The sequence below is a fragment of the Harmonia axyridis genome, chromosome 6, assembly GCF_914767665.1.
Source record: "Harmonia axyridis chromosome 6, icHarAxyr1.1, whole genome shotgun sequence".
NCBI classification, from domain to species: Eukaryota; Metazoa; Arthropoda; class Insecta; order Coleoptera; family Coccinellidae; genus Harmonia; species Harmonia axyridis.
The window spans coordinates 27,944,095-27,961,771 of NC_059506.1; the positions used below are offsets into that span (position 1 = coordinate 27,944,095).

Below are 17,677 nucleotides of genomic sequence, written 5' to 3' on the forward strand. Positions count from 1 at the left end.
TTCCATTTTATCATTTATTTATTTATAACAATGAAATTATCCACAGTAATAAACGCTTTATTTTGCTGTCACTCCAATATTGAAATTTTTCGATGCAATACATATGCAGTAGTCTCATATGAAATCTAATTTAATAAAACTAAGATTGAACCACCAGAAGTTTTGAAAACTGTGATTTATCAATTGCAATATTTTCAATTTTGTTCAATTCGTGTTTTACCTTCTAACTACGCCACTGCATAAATGTTTCATTAGAATGACGTCATAAATATTCAATTCTCAAACCTAGGTTGCAGTTCAATGAGGCTTATTATACACCAAGAAGTTTTAATATTAATGATTCATATTTCAGAATAGATAAATAACAAATTTTCAGATTTAATTCTTAATTAAACCCAACCTATTGCTTGTTTATGATTTAATAGTGGATCTGAAGTTTGAAACTTTTCGTAAATGATCAGAAGGAATTTTCAAGATATGACTGATGTTATTTCAACATCCCGTAATGTTTTGTTTATATATTTTTTTTACATTCGGCTTATGCAAGAACGTGATTTATTTTCACATATGCTCAAGAAAGTGTCACCAACCGTAAATTGATAACGAAATTCCCCTAGAGTTATTTTTTGTGTCTGTCATTCATCCTGTCAAATCATTAAAATTTATTACTAAATTTCCACCTCCAAAATTATTGATATTATCGGTAAAGAAGTTCAATATTATTTGTGTAGAAAACAAAAATAAAGTTAACCATACTATCCTGCCATGGACTTGATTCATACAGTCAGTGTTGCCAATAAATGGGATTTAAATATTCATGTATCTATGGCTGCCTATTAGTTCTATATAATTTATCCGTTTTATTCAAATTTTATATGGAGATTAGAATCGCGATAGGCGTTTTTTGATATATCTAAGGAATACAGTATACATGATTCTATTTCGACTTGTTCCTCAGATACATAGCGAATTGTTAGAAAATGTTGAATTTGTAAAATATTCAACTTTTCTGAATTTTTCTCATTAGATTTCGGATAGTGCAGAATCAATTTAAATTGCATAGAAAGTAGGACATGCATATGTAATACGAAACGAATATCAATTCTTATTCAGAATCAATTTTGTTCGATTTTTTTGAATTCGAAAAAATCTTATGTAAACGAATAATAAAATATTTATTTATTTATTAAAAATAATTATTATAAACCTACTCCCTAGTACTTTGAATATAGAAAGAAAATCAAAGTCATTCAAAAATAGCATTGAAATTTTAAAAATTTAATGTTTTTACAGTTTCATCCAGATGGCAAATTCATTTTATCGGATTTCTTCGCTATATTTGACTATCTATTTCACCTCAAATTATGTAGGATTCTCAATCGCATGATATACAAGAATATGTGTGTAATAGAGGAGTGTTCCAAATGAAATGAGAAACTAGGAGTGGTTGATTTCTACCCTGACCCTTGCTAGTTGCAATTGGGCCAGTACGTGAAACGAAGCTGAAACTTGGTTTATTGAAATTATTGATGACTGTTATGGCAAGTTTTAGAGCAAATCCAAATGACGAAAATGAACCTTGGTTGGAGATGGCAGCTTTGGAAGGATATGGTTTCAGAGTTTGGCATATTATGGTGTTTGCTGTGACTGGATTCTTTTCGTTCCGTAAGTGCTCTGTAACTTCAGACAACACAACGAAAAATATTCAATAGCGCATCCACCAAAAAGAAATTATATAACGAATTCTTGTAGGTCATTGTGCTTTTGAAAGATAATTGAATGGCTTCCTCGTGCGAAAATTAAATCTAAATTTATTTCGATTTTACATTGAGCTTAAAAAATCATTCATGAAGTATGCGTATATCTAGGTATATCATTGAACCATGAAATTATAAATTTTAAGAAATACGATTATCCCAAACCTGATACCGAAGGTAGTGAAAGCAATGTAATATTTTGTGGATTGAAAAATAGTTTTCATCCCCTATTTCGAAATTTCCCCTCACAAAATGCAATTTGCACCATCCTAACCGTCTGTCTGTCTGTGTGTCCGCGAATGTTTGTAACAGTATGGGTATTCGGCTTAGGCTGAAGATTGTCACACGAAATTCAGCTTTTCCAGATAAAAAGTGCAATGAGCGTTGAGGATGCGCAAACTTGAAATTCCCGGTATTTCCATATCTCGCGTTTTTCAAGTCCGATTTCAATGAAAATAGATAGATATTCGGATCATATAGTAAATGGACCCATCAAAATTGCAGTTCTTTCAGATGTATTTCTTATTCAGATGAAATCGAGAAATAACCGCAAGATCTCAATATTTCGCGTTTTGCGGTCTGATTCTGATAATAATTGCTACATAATATTTTTATGATTACAATTACAATATGACTTTAAATATTACAAAGATACATTGCTTAAAATTTTCAGTTTTATCAAGTCTAAAATCTTTCCAAAATCACAAATCAATCACAAAAAATTGGGCAATAGAAAAAATAAGGCACATTCAAGGATATATAATTTTATATACAGGCTGATTGCGCCGATGAATTTCAATTAGACATGTCAGGAGCTAATATGTCGTTCAAATAATAATAACTTTGATATCCATTAAAAGTAGGAAACTGTTCATCATCTGAAGGTCCTTCTCTGCTCAAAGCTTAGGAAAAGCAGGGCTGTTATAAAAGCGCAAATTCTTTTCTAGTCTGGGGCTCGAACTCTCAGAGTTTTTTCATATGAATTTGAATTTCATATGAAAAAACGCTGCTTGAACTCTTTTTCACCCCAAATTCAAATATTCATATATCTATGTGTAAAAGATTTCAAAGAAAATTAAGCATTTTTGGAAATTCCGTTCTCAACATCTTTTCATAATAGAATTTGAATATATATTTAGCATTTATTATTGAATGATAAATGATAAAATTATCCTAATAGTAAGTTTCGTCTATGTTTCAGTGGTATTTTTAGCATTCTGCATCCGAATCAGAATTCCCAGAACCAAACAGGAAATAGAGGCAGATTACCACAGGAAAAAACTGGCGGAAAAATTCATCGAACGCTTACGACTTATAGAAAATCAAGAAATGGATACACTTGATCTCAAAAGAGGTAAATAAGTCTAGTAGGTTTGGGGAAAATGCGACACTGCTCATAGGGGAGGTATCGGGGAACAAACAATTAAATCAACGCGGAATGTACAAGGTACAAATTAAAATGTGTCTTCAATTTCAGCATTAGACATAATACAAAAAGATTATTTGGAAAATCAAGAAAACATCAACTTCAAGTATGGAATTTTAACCACTCAATCATCGGATAACTCTGGAAGGGAACTCAATCAAAACGACCTATCGACTTCGCCTCGAACTTAAGAGCGAAAAAAGGTGTATTTTATAACTATAGTGTGATTTCCTCAATTCAGTCAGTGAATTTAGTATTGCTATGTGAATTTAAACAAGTTTTGAATAAAAATATCTAACTTTTCCCTTGTTTCAATCTTCTCTTTTTAAATTTAAATTCTATATGATATGTCATTTGTCAATGTGTCTATGATTCTAGGTTTGCTTAGTTTACTTGGATCAGTGGTTTCAGGTTGGCAGTGTGACCATTAGCATGGGGCGAATAGTCCCTCAAAATAGGCTTTTCTGGGTACTTTTTGTTTGACTAACGCTAACTGGCAACTACTGCCACTGACACTGTCAAGAAACCTGTCTTTAGCGTTGGGTTTTCCGGTTTCTGTTTCTTTCTTTCGAAATAGAAAAGTAGAATATTCTCCCGCCATTGGGGGCTAAAGTTAACAGTAAATACAATATTGAAAAAGTAAGAAAACGGTTACAATAAATTGTTTCGCGAAAATTTACTATTGCACTGAAATTATCCTTACAGTTACCTGAATTGATCCTGCACAATGTCTGGAATCGCAGCAGCACGACTTGCAGAGGAACGAAAATCTTGGCGGAGGGAGCATCCTTTCGTGAGTTTCCATGTTTTTTCTAACCGATAGAACATACAAATATATGATTGATGAATCTTTGTTCAATTTAGGTTAATTTAAATTTTTTATTTTCAGGGTTTTGTTGCTCGTCCTTCTAAAAATGCCGATGGATCACTTAATTTAATGAATTGGGAATGTTGTATTCCTGGAAAAAAAGGGGTAAATTTGTTAATTCTTCTATAAAATAATATCATTAATAATGCTCTTCCCAATATTATAGACACCATGGGAAGGAGGACATTATAAGCTAAGAATGATATTCAAAGATGACTATCCAAGCAGTCCTCCAAAATGTAAATTTGAGCCACCACTATTTCATCCCAATGTTTATCCTTCAGGTACAGTTTGTCTTTCTTTATTAGACGAAGAAAAAGATTGGAGACCGGCTATTACGATTAAGCAAATATTGTTGGGAATTCAAGATTTGCTTAATGAACCAAACGCTAAAGACCCTGCTCAAGTTGAAGCATATACTATCTACTGGTGAGTCATAAGTTAATAATTTTTGTGCATGGCTTTGAAACTTCTAATGCATTGAAATGTGATATTTCACAATTTTTTTTAATCATTGAAAAGTAATCAATTACATTGTTTAATTGATTTTAACTAGTAATTATCGTTTAGCCTCTGTACTCCAATTTTATTTTTAATTTCAGTCAAAATCGTTTGGAGTATGAAAAAAGAGTAAGGGCCCAAGCAAGAGCCATGAGCCAACAAGAACTATAGCACTGAAAATAAGCCACAAAACATCAATTTGTAAACATTTTTTTCAAATGTCTTATCAGATTATTGCTCTGAAATTTTCACCAATACATGTTATATTTTTTCCACCTGTCAAAATAAGTTTGTTTTTACATTAAAAAATAGAATATTAATGTTAAATCGTAGGTTAAAGTAGTTAGTGGGCAGAAACGGCCTTTTTTTATGAACTAATGTAATTCATCTTCTTGTTTTGATCGTTTAGATTTAATAATCGTCCTAAATAAATAAGTTATACAAAACATTCGGTATTTCATTAATTTTCATTTTACCTCGAGAAAACTCATTGATTTATTTAATTTGAAAAAAAAGGCCAATTTGCAAAAAATGTATCATGACTCATTATCATGTTGACATTCCACTTTTGAGTTTACGATTTAGACAGAAAATTATATTTTGGTGATGTAGATAACTATTTATTCAAATTTTTTATATCAATAAACATTTGAAACTCATTTTTAATGAAAAATATTTCCGTGTTTTTCCTTTGAATGAATCCCAGTCCGGAGCAATATATTTCGATTTCACTTGAAATTAAAAATTATGTCGGATTTTAGAAAAATGGAATTCTTCACTTGTTGGAAAATCTAGAAATTAGAATTCTGAGCGAAGCTTTAATACTTCTTTCAAATATGGTCTGCAAAATGGTGAAATAAATTTGGGTAATTGTTGTCAGTTACTATAAATTTTTTCAAAGGACTGACTAACTGGATTCAAGGATACATTTTAATTGATGTACAACATTTTTTAACTCTTTCAAATTAAACTATAAAAATTTCAATAAACCTTTTTTAGTCCTTGAAAAATATTTTTTTTAACCAATAATATCAAAATTCAATAGAACCAAAAGAACTAAAAACTTTATTCATCATAAATATGAGATGAAAAAAAGGTTATGATAAAGAAAACTAAAACACACTCATATCTTTGTATTTATTGTATTTTCAAATAAAACTTCAATTGTTGATTAGAGAAAAATTTACTTTTGAACTAAATGTTTCCTATTTTTCTTTTTTGATGAAGAAGTAGCAACAATATTTTCCATTATTAATTGTTCTTTTATATTACGTATTGATTCTCTCAGCTTTTTTAAATAACCAAGAGCGTTTTTAGCAAGGTAACCTTCAGGACTGTTTTTTGGTTCATATAGTAAATGTTCAAGAGCGGCTCTTAATGTTTCTTCAGCTGATAACAAACGTTTCAATAGTATTTCGGTAGTGATTTCTTTTTTAGAATATTCCATGTATGCCAAATTTGCTTTGGCTGCATGGAGTTCATAGAGAGTAATACCTAGAAAGATAAGAAATTAGTAATTCATATTTTCATAACAATGAAGTTATTAGAAGTAATTTGGACATTACTCCTTCAGGAAAGCAATAGAGATTGCATGCTATTTTGTCTTATACTTCACCTTGAATTCTTGAAATTCCTATATCGAGTATTTGTGTAACTGCAAGAACATTTTCACAAGATTTAATTTTCCCCATCAAATTTTTTCTACTAGGGATGTCCTGTGTATAAAACCCCATCAGAATCTGCTGCAATTCTAGAATTAAGTGATGACGAGGGTACAATGTTTGAAGGAGTTTCATATTCAGTTCTTCCAATTTAGTTAAATTGCTTGGTCCTTGAACGGAATATTTATAAGTTAGGAGATTTAATATTCATTTATACTTGCCTGGTCCAAAAACTAAATCTTTAGCTAGCCCAAGGATGGTTTCGATCATAGAACTATGATAATTCTTCTTGCAAGATGTACAGGACCAATTAAATCTATTTTCAATAGTTTTTTGAGGTTGAATAAGTCCTTTTTTACAATTATGGCATTTTAATGCACTTAGGTTGGTATTTAATTCTGTTGGATCCATACATCTTTTACAGGTACATTCAAAATATTTTCCTTGTTTCAAGAATTTGTTCCTTTCTACATTACCCTGAAAAAATAATCAAATACTAAGTATTCTCATCGATTGAAAATTTGTGAGATACCCATATGATGAAATAATGTAATAATAATACTTGTACTAAATTGTTTGTTATTTTATAATGTTTTTTGTTAACTTACATCTAATACATTGGCATAGTTGCAGAAAATAGGAGATCCTTCCTCTATATCTACGCTAGAATGAATGTAGAGAACAAAGTCATTATCCACTGCCAAATGTGTATTTGACACACAACTATGAGCCATAAGAGCAGCTTCTGGATACAGTCCTCTTAAAGCTTGAAGTTCTAATTGGACAACAAGATCCGATGGATCATAAGGAGGCCTCAATTCAAAAGTATTAACATCCAAGATTCCACACAACTTTTGAACAATGTCACTGATTTCATCTTCTTGAGAGATAATATTAGCTTCTTTCATAACTTGCACTATTAGTGAATCACAACTTTTCCATATAGGGGTATTTCTTCTTTCTTCTAAATGAGATTCTAGTTGATTAATTTTATTCCATTCATCCTCAGAGTATTTCTTTTTAAGAAGTAATCTCAAAACTGTAATGATTTCTTGATGTTCCACTAGAAATGTAGGTTTCAAATTCAACTTTTTCAATTCCATACACTCACTATTTGAATGAAACTTCCCTACAAAATCATCTTGTACATTTCGAAAATGGTTTCCTGCATACATACCTTTACAATCTGTTCTACATAACATAGCAAGGTTACATAATTTGCAAATATCATATGTATCCGTTTTAATGTAGGAACAACATTTCAAACAGAAATTTCTACTGCCTCGATGAGAAGCAACCAACAAAGGTTTCTCTTTCAGAATTAATTCACCTTGTTTTATGAAACGGGCAGCTGTTAGATACCTGAGAGAAAACTAACTTGTATGCATTATTTATATAATTATTATAACATACCTAGTAAAAATATTATTGTATGAAATATCATATATTTTATTCATTTTCTGTTAGATCTACCTTTAATTATCTAACCGAAGATTTCCATATATTATATCCGCATTGGTAACAAACGAAAAGGTTTTGATTTTTATTTATAGGTATAGTTTCTACCAATCTATAAAAATCCATTTTAGTAAACGGACACTATTTATATCTAGTATAAACAGAAGGTATTGTGTTGTCGACAAAATAAATGACAACGAATAATACGTAGCGAAAAAATTTGAACCCCTTCATTCATCGTAAAAACTTCTAAACGCTAAACTGAAGAATGTTTGACGTGCCAATTCCAGATTTTGAATTTTAAACGCTAATTGGTCAATAAAGAGCATGTCTAAATTTTTTTCTCCAAAATTGTCAATATTTGAGGTTATCTTTTCATTAGTAAACCTGTGATGAAAATTATATAATGATATCTTAACTGAATTTTTTAATTAAGTAAAAATTTCAGTTTGAATATAAGAATTGGATGGAAAAGAATGTATTTTTGCAAATTATGTTAATCGCTTCCATGAACAAGAATTGGTAAATTTGTTACTTAAGAGTAATAAATTCAATTTCTAATCTCTCTAACAAATATTATTTTCACTCATATTGATTGATAAACTATAATAGTTTATAATATAAATTATCTCTTTGAATGAGAAATTATATATAGAATGAGTTATAATTTTGTTTTACTTTGATTTGGTTTTCATATTTGTAAAATAAAAGGTAGGTACTTTATCTGAAAAAGGGTTCATCAATGAAACAATTTAATTTATACACATTATATTACATTGCTTTACAAGTCACCAATCAGAATTTAATAATTTTGGGTTTTGTGCTGGATTCTGTGCTTTTAGGTAGATCTTTCCTTGGTCCAAAATCATCAGGATTGCCATCATGGATAGTGTCCACATAGAATTTAGCTTCTTCTTTCTTCTGCTGATCTTGGAATTGTGGACAATCTCTTTTTAAATGAGTAACATCGCCACACACCCTACAACTGCCACCTTTGGGGTACAAACCTCTTGCGTTATCCGGACATTGCCTTGAGATATGCCCTTGCTCTTTACAGATGAAACATGTAGCGAATTTGAAGTTTTGACCTTTTTCCACTCTACAAACAAAAGATGTATGTTCAGTAGAACCGCATTTGAAGCATATTCCAGCTCCAGCTGTATCAACAAGTTCATCTTTGCTTGAGAGCATTGGACATTCAGATAGGTTATGTCCAAATTTGCGACAATTGAAGCACACCTAAAAAATAAATATATATTTTAGTTCATATAATAAGATTAATTGATGAGTAAGCATAAGCATATTTAAAATGAAAAGTCAAGTTCAACCTACTGATTATATTCTCGTTATTTTCACTTAATTATTCTAGTTGTTTTTCTCACCTTTTTCTTTTCCCTAGCTAAAGCCTTTTCAGCTTTTCTTCTCTCCAACTTGAGTGTTCTGTTTATTTCACTTCGAGGTAAACCTTTGCTGATCATTTCCTTTTTCAATCTATTTATAATTTTTGCATCTTCTTTCTTAATTGGAAACCCATCAATATATTCCAGTTCAACTTCATTCCCATTTACCATAATTTTGTTTGGGAGAAAATCTTTTTTTCTTTTGAAATCACCATTTTCAAATTTTTGTTTTTTGGGAGTCTTCTCTACTGGTCCTTGATTCAAAGGTTTAGAATGATTAAATTTCTCTGCAGATTTATTAATTTGTTTCTTCTCAAAAATTTTTGGCTTTTCATTTTGATTATTAGGGTTTTCTGCTACAGATTTTTCTTTTTCTTCTTGAATTTGCTGTTTCTTCAACTTTTTTTTCTCTATCTGCTTGCGTCTTTTCTCTTGTTTTTTCAAAATCTTATTTCGGTCGGCTTCTGATAAAGTGTCCAAATCAATCTCCTTCCGCTGATTAACTGGTTTCTTTTCTTTTTTAGCTTTCTCACATTCATTATTTACAGCCTTTTTCTTTTCTTTCTTACTCGTTGCCACATTTTCAGTCTTTGTTTGTTCTATATTTGTAATCTTGACTTTTTTCTTTTTTAATTTGGCTTTATTGACAACTTCTGGTATTTGAATTTTAGCACTAGTTTCAACTGGACCTTCGTCTTCATTTTCATTGTTATTTTCACTCTCAGAAATAATTTTCAACTTTTTCTTTTTAGGTTTTTCATTACTTACTGTTATAATTTCATTACCTACTTCAGAATTCAGTGATAATCCATTTCTTTTCAAATTTGCTACAGTCTTTGTATTTTCCACAGTTTTTTTCTTTTTTGATTTGGCTTTATTGACAACTTCTGGTATTTGAATTTTAGCACTAGTTTCAACTGGACCTTCCTCTTCATTTTCATTGTTATTTTCACTCTCAGAAATAATTTTCAACTTTTTCTTTTTAGGTTTTTCATTACTTACTGTAATAATTTCATTACCTACTTCAGAATTTAGTGATAATCCATTTCTTTTCAAATTTGCTACAGTCTTTGTATTTTCCACAGTGGTTTCTTCTTTTAATGCCAGCACAGCTTTTTTTTTGAGTTGATTATCCACATTTTTATCTTTATTCTTCTTTATCTTCTTACTTTTAGCCGATAGACCATTTACCTTCGGAATATTATTTTCGGGAAATTCTGCCCATTCGGTTTTGTTCAAAGTTTCCTCTTCTCTTTCCTTCAAAAATTTCTGATAGTTTTCACTTCTTTTCGCTTCAATCTCTCTGCGTTTCTTCTCTTCCTCGAAATCTTCTGATTTTTTCAACATCGAATTTTTCATTTGATGCCATGGTGTAGGTTCATGAAAAACACGTTCGTTCGAAGCTTTAGAGCCCTTTGCTCTGGCAAATCTCGTCATTGTACAAAATTCAGTGTTTATATCAACTTAAACTTAAACATTAAGTTAATAATAACGTTCACAAATCACATTAACAATGTTCCTGAAATGAAATTAAGGTTATGTCAGAGACAACAATTGTTGTTTCTGGTTATGTCACAGAATTACGATTGTTGCCACAGAATAAAAAGTAATTTCTTCTGTGATTTTACTCTTCAATAATTTAGACTTTGCTCTTTCATTTTTAGCAAGCTAATAAGAGAAATCAGAAAATAATCAATAATTATAGCGTATTCGACTGGCTGCACCAGTGCGAATTAATTCGAATTTTTGTAGTGCTAAATGACATAATTAGCTCGAATTAATTCGAACTGGTGCAGACAGTTGAATACGCTATTAGGCAAATGGTGCAACTGGCAATAAATCATACAAATTCATTCATTCTCGCTTATTGGGCTCAACCTTTGGTTATGTACCCAGTCACAAATTTGTTGGATTTCTCCTAATTTTCTCACATGTATTACATATAATTCACACTCGCATTCATCCTTATGTCAACATACAATTTTTATTATTTCTCAAAGACTTGAACAACCACTAAACATCCATGCCCTTGCCGGGATTCGAACCCGGTACCTTAGCTTTGGCAGTCGGGAACCATCCCACTGCTGCCACCAAGGAAGGTAAATCATACTAATATCTTTTGTAAATCTTCTTCTTTTTTAACCACGATAGTGGCTCTTATGTGTCCGCTCAAGATTTTGTAAAGTCTAAAATTCCAAAGAGTGCTTATTTCCTCAAATATTACATGCTTACAATTTTTGTTTGTGTTTCAGGGGATCTTTCAATAATTTGCTGTTGAGTAAGCAATTCCCGTCTAGATGCTGATGTGACACAGGAATGTGAAATAGTTCATGAACAGTAAATTTTATTCCACAATATATTCGATATAATATAATCTCTTTTACAAATACAATGTGATCATGATAAATTCAAATGAAAAGTTCATTTTTCTCATGTTGACTTTTGTTCATTAGATATATTCTGTATCATAAAGAGAATACATGAAGAGATATGTGCACTACAAGAACAACAATGATATAAACTTCCAAAGAATTTCAACATTCGATAACATACAACTTATTAATATTTCAAAAAATAATCATACTATAAAAATGTACATACTTCAAAATACTGTTGAAACAAACTGAACTGTATGTAATTAATTCCAGAAAATAGTTCAATTAAGAAAATATTAAAGTAATAAAAAATGCATAGTGAAATATAATACTGAGGCAAAACAGAAAATCACAAATTCCCAGTTAGGTGCAAAATTTCATAAAATTGAAGTTTCAAATGTAGTTTAAAGGGGAAAATTCCATTATTATAATTTGAGAGCTCACTCTGTATCTTACTGAATGCAGATATCAAATAATATCTTACGCCTCAATTGTCACCACATGACCTTATCAAAATTTGGCACAAATTCAAATTGGTTCTTTTCAACGATCAATCTATCAATCAGGGTGATTAATGAGTACTGGACAGTGATTAGCGAAAGTTACTTTTATAGAAGAAGGATTTTGCTCCCACGGTTCACCATCCACTTGCACTGGGGCCTTCTTTTTCAATTTCACCTGAAAAAGAATTAAATTACTATCGAGTTCCAACATTTTTCTGTTAGGTAACCAATAAACAATTCTGCATCTGAGGTAGCAGGAGGTTTTTTCTTACAGCTGTTCATACACAAATCTCTATCATCTGTTAGTCAGATATGTTCTCGGATAGTTTTCAAGTAAATTTTGGTTGTGAATTCCTCCATAATTGTGCAAACTTGGGGATCAATTAATAAATACAATTTTTATAAAATGAATTTATTGACTAAATTAATTTTATAAAAATTGTGTTTATTCATTGATCCCTACTTTTAAGTTTCAGAAAACTAATACATATTATGAAATGGAATCAATAAATATTATTATATATTATTATATTATCCTTAAAATATGTTATCAAATTTCGATACTACATGTTCGAAAATAATTTAATCAATTTGTAGGGATTAAACTGATTTGACACAAACTTATTGGAGATTTGCTATTAAAACTAACCTGAACACTACATAACAAGCCAATTGAAAATTCCCCGGTCTACCATAGTACAACACATTTTTTTGGCAAAATTCGATTTTATTATTCAACATAGTTGCCTTAGAGGGCGATACGGCAATTATAGCGATCTTCCAACTTTTCAATACCATTTTTGTATTACAATTTGCATCCCAGAATACTAATGCCATAACCTTGCCAGCTGACTGTTGTGTTTTTCCTAGCTTTGGATTCGGATCATCGTGTGCAGTCCACTCAGCTGACTGTTGATTGGACTCCGGAGTGAAATGATGGCACCATTTTTCATCCATTGTCACATATCGACGCAAAAATTCAGGTTTATTGCACTTAAACAGCTTCAAACACTGCTCAGAATCATTAACACATTGTTGCTCTTGATTGATTGTGAACTTGCGCGACACTCATTTTTCACACAGCTTTCTCATGTACAAATATTCGTGAATGATATGATGTACACATTCTGATGATATCTTCACAATGTCTGCTATCTCGATCAACTTCACTTTACGGTCATTCAAAATTATTTTGTGAACTTTTTTAATTTTTTCGTCGGTGTGACAGCCTCTATTGGGCGTCCACTGCGTTCGCCGTCTTCAGTGCTCATTTCACCACGTTTGAACTTAGTATACCTATCAATGATGGTTGATTCTCCTGGTGCGGACCCCGGAAACTCTTCATCAAGCCAAGATTTTGCTTCAACTGTATTTTTTCCTTTCAAAAAGCAATATTTTATCAGCACACGAAATTCTTTTTTTTCCATCTTTTTTCAAATGACAAAAGTAGCAATATCTCACTATTAGCGTATTCGACTGGCTGCAATAGTGCGAAATAATTCGAATTTTCGGAGAGCTAAATGAGAAAATTAGTTTGAATTAATACGAACTGGTGTAACCAGTCGAAAATGCTAATGAAGTAATGGTCGAACTGCTGTCAAATTTTGAGACTTATTGTTTGAAAGTTGGTACTAACTAAAAATCATATGGATTTAATACTAGCACCGCCATCTGTGCATCAGATCGGGGACTTTTCAAATGGACTAATACAACACAATCCTTGAGTATACTACATAAACCTTTCTCATATAATTTCAAGAATACTTCCACTCACCTCCACCGTTTTTCCTTGACCTAACCTTACTGGACTAGAGAGACCCATTTGTAATTGGGCAACATGGAATGAAGAGAAAATACCTAACACTTCTAATAAACCATCTTTGAAAGATTGATGACGATACCCGGAAGACACACTAGAAAGATCTAAAATTGCATATAGGTCAACAATGTTCAAATTTTTCCTGCGGAAAACTCACTCCAAAGGTTAACACCGGCTCCCCACGATGGTATGTTGAGAATGACAATGGATTCCAACTCTGGTAACTCTACAAGTTTGCCATCGATATACAAATCTAACCTTTGTTCCAGATTCTTGCAATCAGATGTTACCACTTGTTGAGTACCAAAACATAAGTATAATAACTGAAAAATTGAAATATAAACACATTCAGAATAGAACACTACAAATTCAACAAAATGTTGAATCCTCAGAGGATAAAATCAGGTTAATTTTTTTTAAATGCCAATATCGAATATTGAAATATTAGTGCCAGGAAATGATTTCGTTTTTTAACACTAAAATATACTAGTTACTTTGAGAGTTTGATTAATTTTCACTATAGATAGATCATTGAAAACTTAATACATTTGAAAAAATATTGAATTCTAACCTTGAATAGATTGCTATGCTAAGAATGTAATGAATAATAATGAATTTTATTAACATTAAAAAAAAATCTTCACAGAAGAAAACCGTTCAATCGATTATGAAAAAAAAACCTTTCATATTTGCACTGATGCTACGCTCACCTTATTGAATATTCTGTTACCGAAAAGATAGTAGGCCGAATCTCTGGTTCTATGAAAATTTAGGCATACTTGAGCATCGACACCGATGCTGAAGTAATTATACATGTACAAGGTGTTAGTTGGAATCCTCAAGCCCAAATGCCTGTGTGACATTGCTTCTATTTTCCATCTTAACAGAAAAAAGCAAAATGTATTATATTAAACACTGATTTAAAATATTCTTTTACTAACCTATCCAGTTTAGATGGAGTCGCTGTCTCTATGTATCTCAAAAGTTTGTCCACATCTAATTCGGAAGCGTTTTGCGATCCCCAACCCAATACTCTGGACAGATCGTTGCCCGTACCCAATGGTATAATGGATAATAAAGGCTCAGGCTGAAATTGAGTGCAGTAATTATAACGCAGTATCAGTATGGATTATTCTTATTTTCCAATTCATAAGAATACTGTAAAATAAATATTAAATGGGATGCTTAGATACAAGATGTTTTCAAAAACGATGTCAAAATCAATCATTCCATCAAAAATTGCTTATATTATTTCCATTTTTCCTTATTTTCAAATCAACATTCTAATTTGTCGAAAGAAAAAATGATGTTCTCCCAATTTAAATTAGATTTTAGGTGACTTTCTAGGGAAAATCGCATGCACTGTAGGATCATATTTAGATCTATTTTATTGATGATTTAAGGTTATATTTATATTTCTCTAATTCTGTGGTTATTCCGTTCATTCTTCCACATCTTGTAGAACAAAATCGTGCGAGAATATATCAGAAACGCACAGTTTTCATGGTAATATTTTATTATTCTATGTTGGTACTCCGAACTTTCCGCCACGGCTTTATCTGTCAATTCATCAATTTGCCTTAAAGAAATCAGTTCTGCCAACCAACATTTTTCAATGCAAAAATCACTAAAATATATTTATGGAAATATTTAATTAATTTCAATGAAAATGCAATGAATTAGAGAAAATAATGTATAATACTCGTACAGAAGGTTCATTCTACCACTCGTTCATTCCAAAATTCGCCACTTCGTGGCTCGTTTTTGAATTTTGAACTCGTGGAAGAATATCAATGCCTTCTGCACTTGTATTATAAATAACTATTATAAAATTTGAGGGATTAATCAAAACACTTCTGTGTTTGTTTCTCGATCTGCATTGTTCCGCTGAATTTCATCTTGTAAAAAAAAGATCTAAAGGCATGCGTGTTTCAAGCAGAGGCTCTCAGGCTCAGAAATGACCATAAAAAAGGCCTTATATAATACAAAATCGAGGTTTACATTGAATTGGATTGAATTATACCTCAAGAGTAACTTACATCCAAGTCCAACTTGTGAGATGTCGTAAGAACCCAATTAATAGTACCATCTCCACCTGCCACTAGAATTCTCAATTGTTTGGGGGCCATCAAAACACACCACTGTAAAGCAGCTGCTGGTTTCCTTTCACTCAGATCTATTACTTGCACTGGATTCAAAAATTTTCTGAACTCTGACAATACTATCGCACCATCATTATTACCTGCCTTCTTATTGGCTAAAACAACACATACAAATCGCTAACATAAATAATTTTGAGAAGCACTTTTTAAACGAATAAAATTAGTTGAAGATAATAAAAAAATGGGATTTGTCTATTGTGGAAAAATAGAATTTTATACTTTTTGGCAATTGAATGTTTATTTTTAATGTTCAACTGACCAATTACAATTAGAGGCTTCCAATTCTTCCAACCTGGATCTCTCACACCTCTTAAAAGTAAATGTTTTTGGATGGCACCTTTTCTCCTAGCTACTTGTACGCTCCACGGGGGAACAATATGGTTTTTGAATCGACCAAAGTCACATTCCTCCTCTAGCTGATTATTACAGTTTGTATGTACTGATCTCTGACACCAACAGCATTGATAGTCAACGAGACCAGGTTCCATTGAACAGTCCTCATTGCAGATGTAACATGTAGCACCCAAGGGCAAATTTCCTGCAATATACAATGTTTTCTATTCATTTTTTGAGTAAGCATTTGATGCATCAGTGAAGTATTGTAAAGAGGAAAAAATTAAATATTCCGAAAGCTCAATTAACTAATTATTGTTTCAAGTTTTTATAACTCATGAAGTGGTTTAAAACAGATATTTTCTGTTAATATATGCAAGGCTAAAGGTGAAAATTTTGAACTGCACTTATATCTAAAAATAATATAATTTCAATCTATTTATTCAATGAATAAGAACTGTGATTTTAAGTTCAAAACCAGTTTATCCTCTTTTTCGACCTATGAACATTATACTTTAAAAATGGCATGTAATAATACCATTAATTGAAGGCCAGCAGAGGATATAAACCTGTCCTAAATATACTAAAATTAGATTACAAGCATCATTATACCAAATTTATCATTTTTCCTTAATTGAATAGCTGCTGTCATGTTAATAGGATTTTCAATGCCTACCTTTAATCCAATGATGTGAGTGAGTTTCATTATTACTTGTGACAATTTTACATTGCAACTTCAAATTGGCTGTCTTTATACATTCTGAATCAGCACATACTCCACAGCAATCACAATATACTCCAATTCCATTCAGCAATAGAGATTCACAAATTGAACAATACCACGACTAAAAAGAGAAAAATTCAATATGTCAACAGTTAATGTTCTGATGATCAAATACTACTACTACATATATACTACTATATTACATTTTGTAGTAGTTAGGGCCTAGGCTCTCTTACCCTGGATGTTACCGTAACAGGTGTCCAACTATGATTTTTCACATAATCCCTTATCCGTACAGTACTTTCACCTCCTATCCATTTAAATAAATAGAAACTCAAAAAGCAGAGTACCACAGTACCTATTATAGTCAGAGTTCCAACAGGAGGAAATATTTCCCCGATTATAAACATTTTGGGATAGGAAACACTACTCAATATCTTACTAAAAATTGCCATTTTATTCCAACATGCCCGTCTAGAAAATTCACAAATACCAAATTCAGGAAAGACATGTTTCTAATTGGACCGGTGCAACTTTTCCGTTAAGAATGAATTAGCAGGAAAAAGCATCGTTTTTAAATAGTCACTGATTTTCCTTTCACCTACGTCGGTTGCCATTTTGACAGTAACGAAAACAATTCTTCGCAGAAAATAACATTGAATTCACAGAACAGAATTTTGATATCATTAA

At 31.4% G+C, this 17,677-nt stretch overlaps 5 protein-coding genes and 1 long non-coding RNA gene across 7 annotated transcripts; 3 read left to right on the top strand and 3 right to left on the bottom strand.

Moving 5' to 3' along the window:
* The first annotated feature begins 1,293 nt into the window (after positions 1 to 1,293).
* On the top strand, positions 1,294 to 3,790 carry LOC123682136. Of its 2 annotated transcripts, XM_045620568.1 has the most exons (4): positions 1,294 to 1,665; positions 2,959 to 3,111; positions 3,235 to 3,386; positions 3,562 to 3,790. In XM_045620568.1, exons 1-3 carry the CDS (start codon positions 1,530 to 1,532, stop codon positions 3,372 to 3,374), a joined length of 429 nt encoding a protein of 142 aa, XP_045476524.1. In that variant the 5' UTR covers positions 1,294 to 1,529; the 3' UTR covers positions 3,375 to 3,386; positions 3,562 to 3,790. The 2 variants fall into 2 exon arrangements, with proteins under 2 accessions (XP_045476524.1, XP_045476523.1); XM_045620567.1 differs by lacking the exon at positions 3,562 to 3,790 and having other exon boundaries at positions 3,235 to 3,485.
* LOC123682135 (SUMO-conjugating enzyme UBC9-B) lies at positions 3,580 to 5,227 on the top strand. The gene is made up of 5 exons (XM_045620566.1): positions 3,580 to 3,822; positions 3,889 to 3,976; positions 4,073 to 4,156; positions 4,218 to 4,480; positions 4,654 to 5,227. Exons 2-5 carry the CDS (start codon positions 3,911 to 3,913, stop codon positions 4,721 to 4,723), a joined length of 483 nt encoding a protein of 160 aa, XP_045476522.1. The 5' UTR covers positions 3,580 to 3,822; positions 3,889 to 3,910; the 3' UTR covers positions 4,724 to 5,227.
* Positions 5,228 to 5,672: 445 nt separating this feature from the next.
* LOC123682132 (SET domain-containing protein SmydA-8-like) lies at positions 5,673 to 7,944 on the bottom strand. The gene is made up of 6 exons (XM_045620559.1): positions 7,627 to 7,944; positions 7,391 to 7,575; positions 6,822 to 7,342; positions 6,435 to 6,690; positions 6,168 to 6,383; positions 5,673 to 6,046 (listed from the first exon to the last, which is right to left on the bottom strand). Exons 1-6 carry the CDS (start codon positions 7,668 to 7,670, stop codon positions 5,736 to 5,738), a joined length of 1,533 nt encoding a protein of 510 aa, XP_045476515.1. The 5' UTR covers positions 7,671 to 7,944; the 3' UTR covers positions 5,673 to 5,735.
* A 478-nt stretch (positions 7,945 to 8,422) lies between these two features.
* On the bottom strand, positions 8,423 to 10,613 carry LOC123682128 (uncharacterized protein PFB0765w-like). The gene is made up of 2 exons (XM_045620553.1): positions 9,054 to 10,613; positions 8,423 to 8,910 (listed from the first exon to the last, which is right to left on the bottom strand). The coding sequence occupies exons 1-2, from the start codon at positions 10,506 to 10,508 to the stop codon at positions 8,467 to 8,469; spliced, it is 1,899 nt and encodes a 632-aa protein (XP_045476509.1). The 5' UTR covers positions 10,509 to 10,613; the 3' UTR covers positions 8,423 to 8,466.
* Positions 10,614 to 10,848: 235 nt separating this feature from the next.
* Positions 10,849 to 11,504, top strand: LOC123682137. The gene is made up of 2 exons (XR_006747787.1): positions 10,849 to 11,170; positions 11,324 to 11,504. It is a non-coding gene; the product is annotated as an uncharacterized LOC123682137 (long non-coding RNA).
* Positions 11,399 to 17,616, bottom strand: LOC123682130 (diacylglycerol kinase epsilon). The gene is made up of 9 exons (XM_045620556.1): positions 17,224 to 17,616; positions 16,940 to 17,108; positions 16,190 to 16,468; positions 15,808 to 16,025; positions 14,710 to 14,855; positions 14,479 to 14,647; positions 13,926 to 14,091; positions 13,724 to 13,872; positions 11,399 to 12,124 (listed from the first exon to the last, which is right to left on the bottom strand). The coding sequence occupies exons 1-9, from the start codon at positions 17,440 to 17,442 to the stop codon at positions 12,005 to 12,007; spliced, it is 1,635 nt and encodes a 544-aa protein (XP_045476512.1). The 5' UTR covers positions 17,443 to 17,616; the 3' UTR covers positions 11,399 to 12,004.
* Positions 17,617 to 17,677: the final 61 nt, after the last annotated feature.

Excerpts from the sequence above, each read along its gene's own strand:
- LOC123682136 (XM_045620568.1), top strand. The coding sequence starts at position 1,530 with ATGACTGTTATGGCAAGTTTTAGAGCAAATCCAAATGACGAAAATGAA. Across the intron at positions 1,666-2,958 it reads GACTGGATTCTTTTCGTTCC|TGGTATTTTTAGCATTCTGC; the intron begins GTAAGTGCTCTG and ends TCTATGTTTCAG. Across the intron at positions 3,112-3,234 it reads TACACTTGATCTCAAAAGAG|CATTAGACATAATACAAAAA; the intron begins GTAAATAAGTCT and ends CTTCAATTTCAG.
- LOC123682135 (XM_045620566.1), top strand. The coding sequence starts at position 3,911 with ATGTCTGGAATCGCAGCAGCACGACTTGCAGAGGAACGAAAATCTTGG. Across the intron at positions 4,157-4,217 it reads GTATTCCTGGAAAAAAAGGG|ACACCATGGGAAGGAGGACA; the intron begins GTAAATTTGTTA and ends CCAATATTATAG. Across the intron at positions 4,481-4,653 it reads GAAGCATATACTATCTACTG|TCAAAATCGTTTGGAGTATG; the intron begins GTGAGTCATAAG and ends TTTTAATTTCAG.
- LOC123682132 (XM_045620559.1), bottom strand. The coding sequence starts at position 7,670 with ATGAATAAAATATATGATATTTCATACAATAATATTTTTACTAG. Across the intron at positions 6,691-6,821 it reads ACTATGCCAATGTATTAGAT|GGTAATGTAGAAAGGAACAA; the intron begins GTAAGTTAACAA and ends TTATTTTTTCAG. Across the intron at positions 6,047-6,167 it reads AGGAATTTCAAGAATTCAAG|GTATTACTCTCTATGAACTC; the intron begins GTGAAGTATAAG and ends TTATCTTTCTAG.
- LOC123682128 (XM_045620553.1), bottom strand. The coding sequence starts at position 10,508 with ATGACGAGATTTGCCAGAGCAAAGGGCTCTAAAGCTTCGAACGAACGT. Across the intron at positions 8,911-9,053 it reads TAGCTAGGGAAAAGAAAAAG|GTGTGCTTCAATTGTCGCAA; the intron begins GTGAGAAAAACA and ends TTTATTTTTTAG.
- LOC123682130 (XM_045620556.1), bottom strand. The coding sequence starts at position 17,442 with ATGGCAATTTTTAGTAAGATATTGAGTAGTGTTTCCTATCCCAAAATG. Across the intron at positions 14,856-15,807 it reads CTCACAAGTTGGACTTGGAT|CCTGAGCCTTTATTATCCAT; the intron begins GTAAGTTACTCT and ends ACTCAATTTCAG. Across the intron at positions 12,125-13,723 it reads GTCAAGGAAAAACGGTGGAG|GTGAAATTGAAAAAGAAGGC; the intron begins GTGAGTGGAAGT and ends ATTCTTTTTCAG.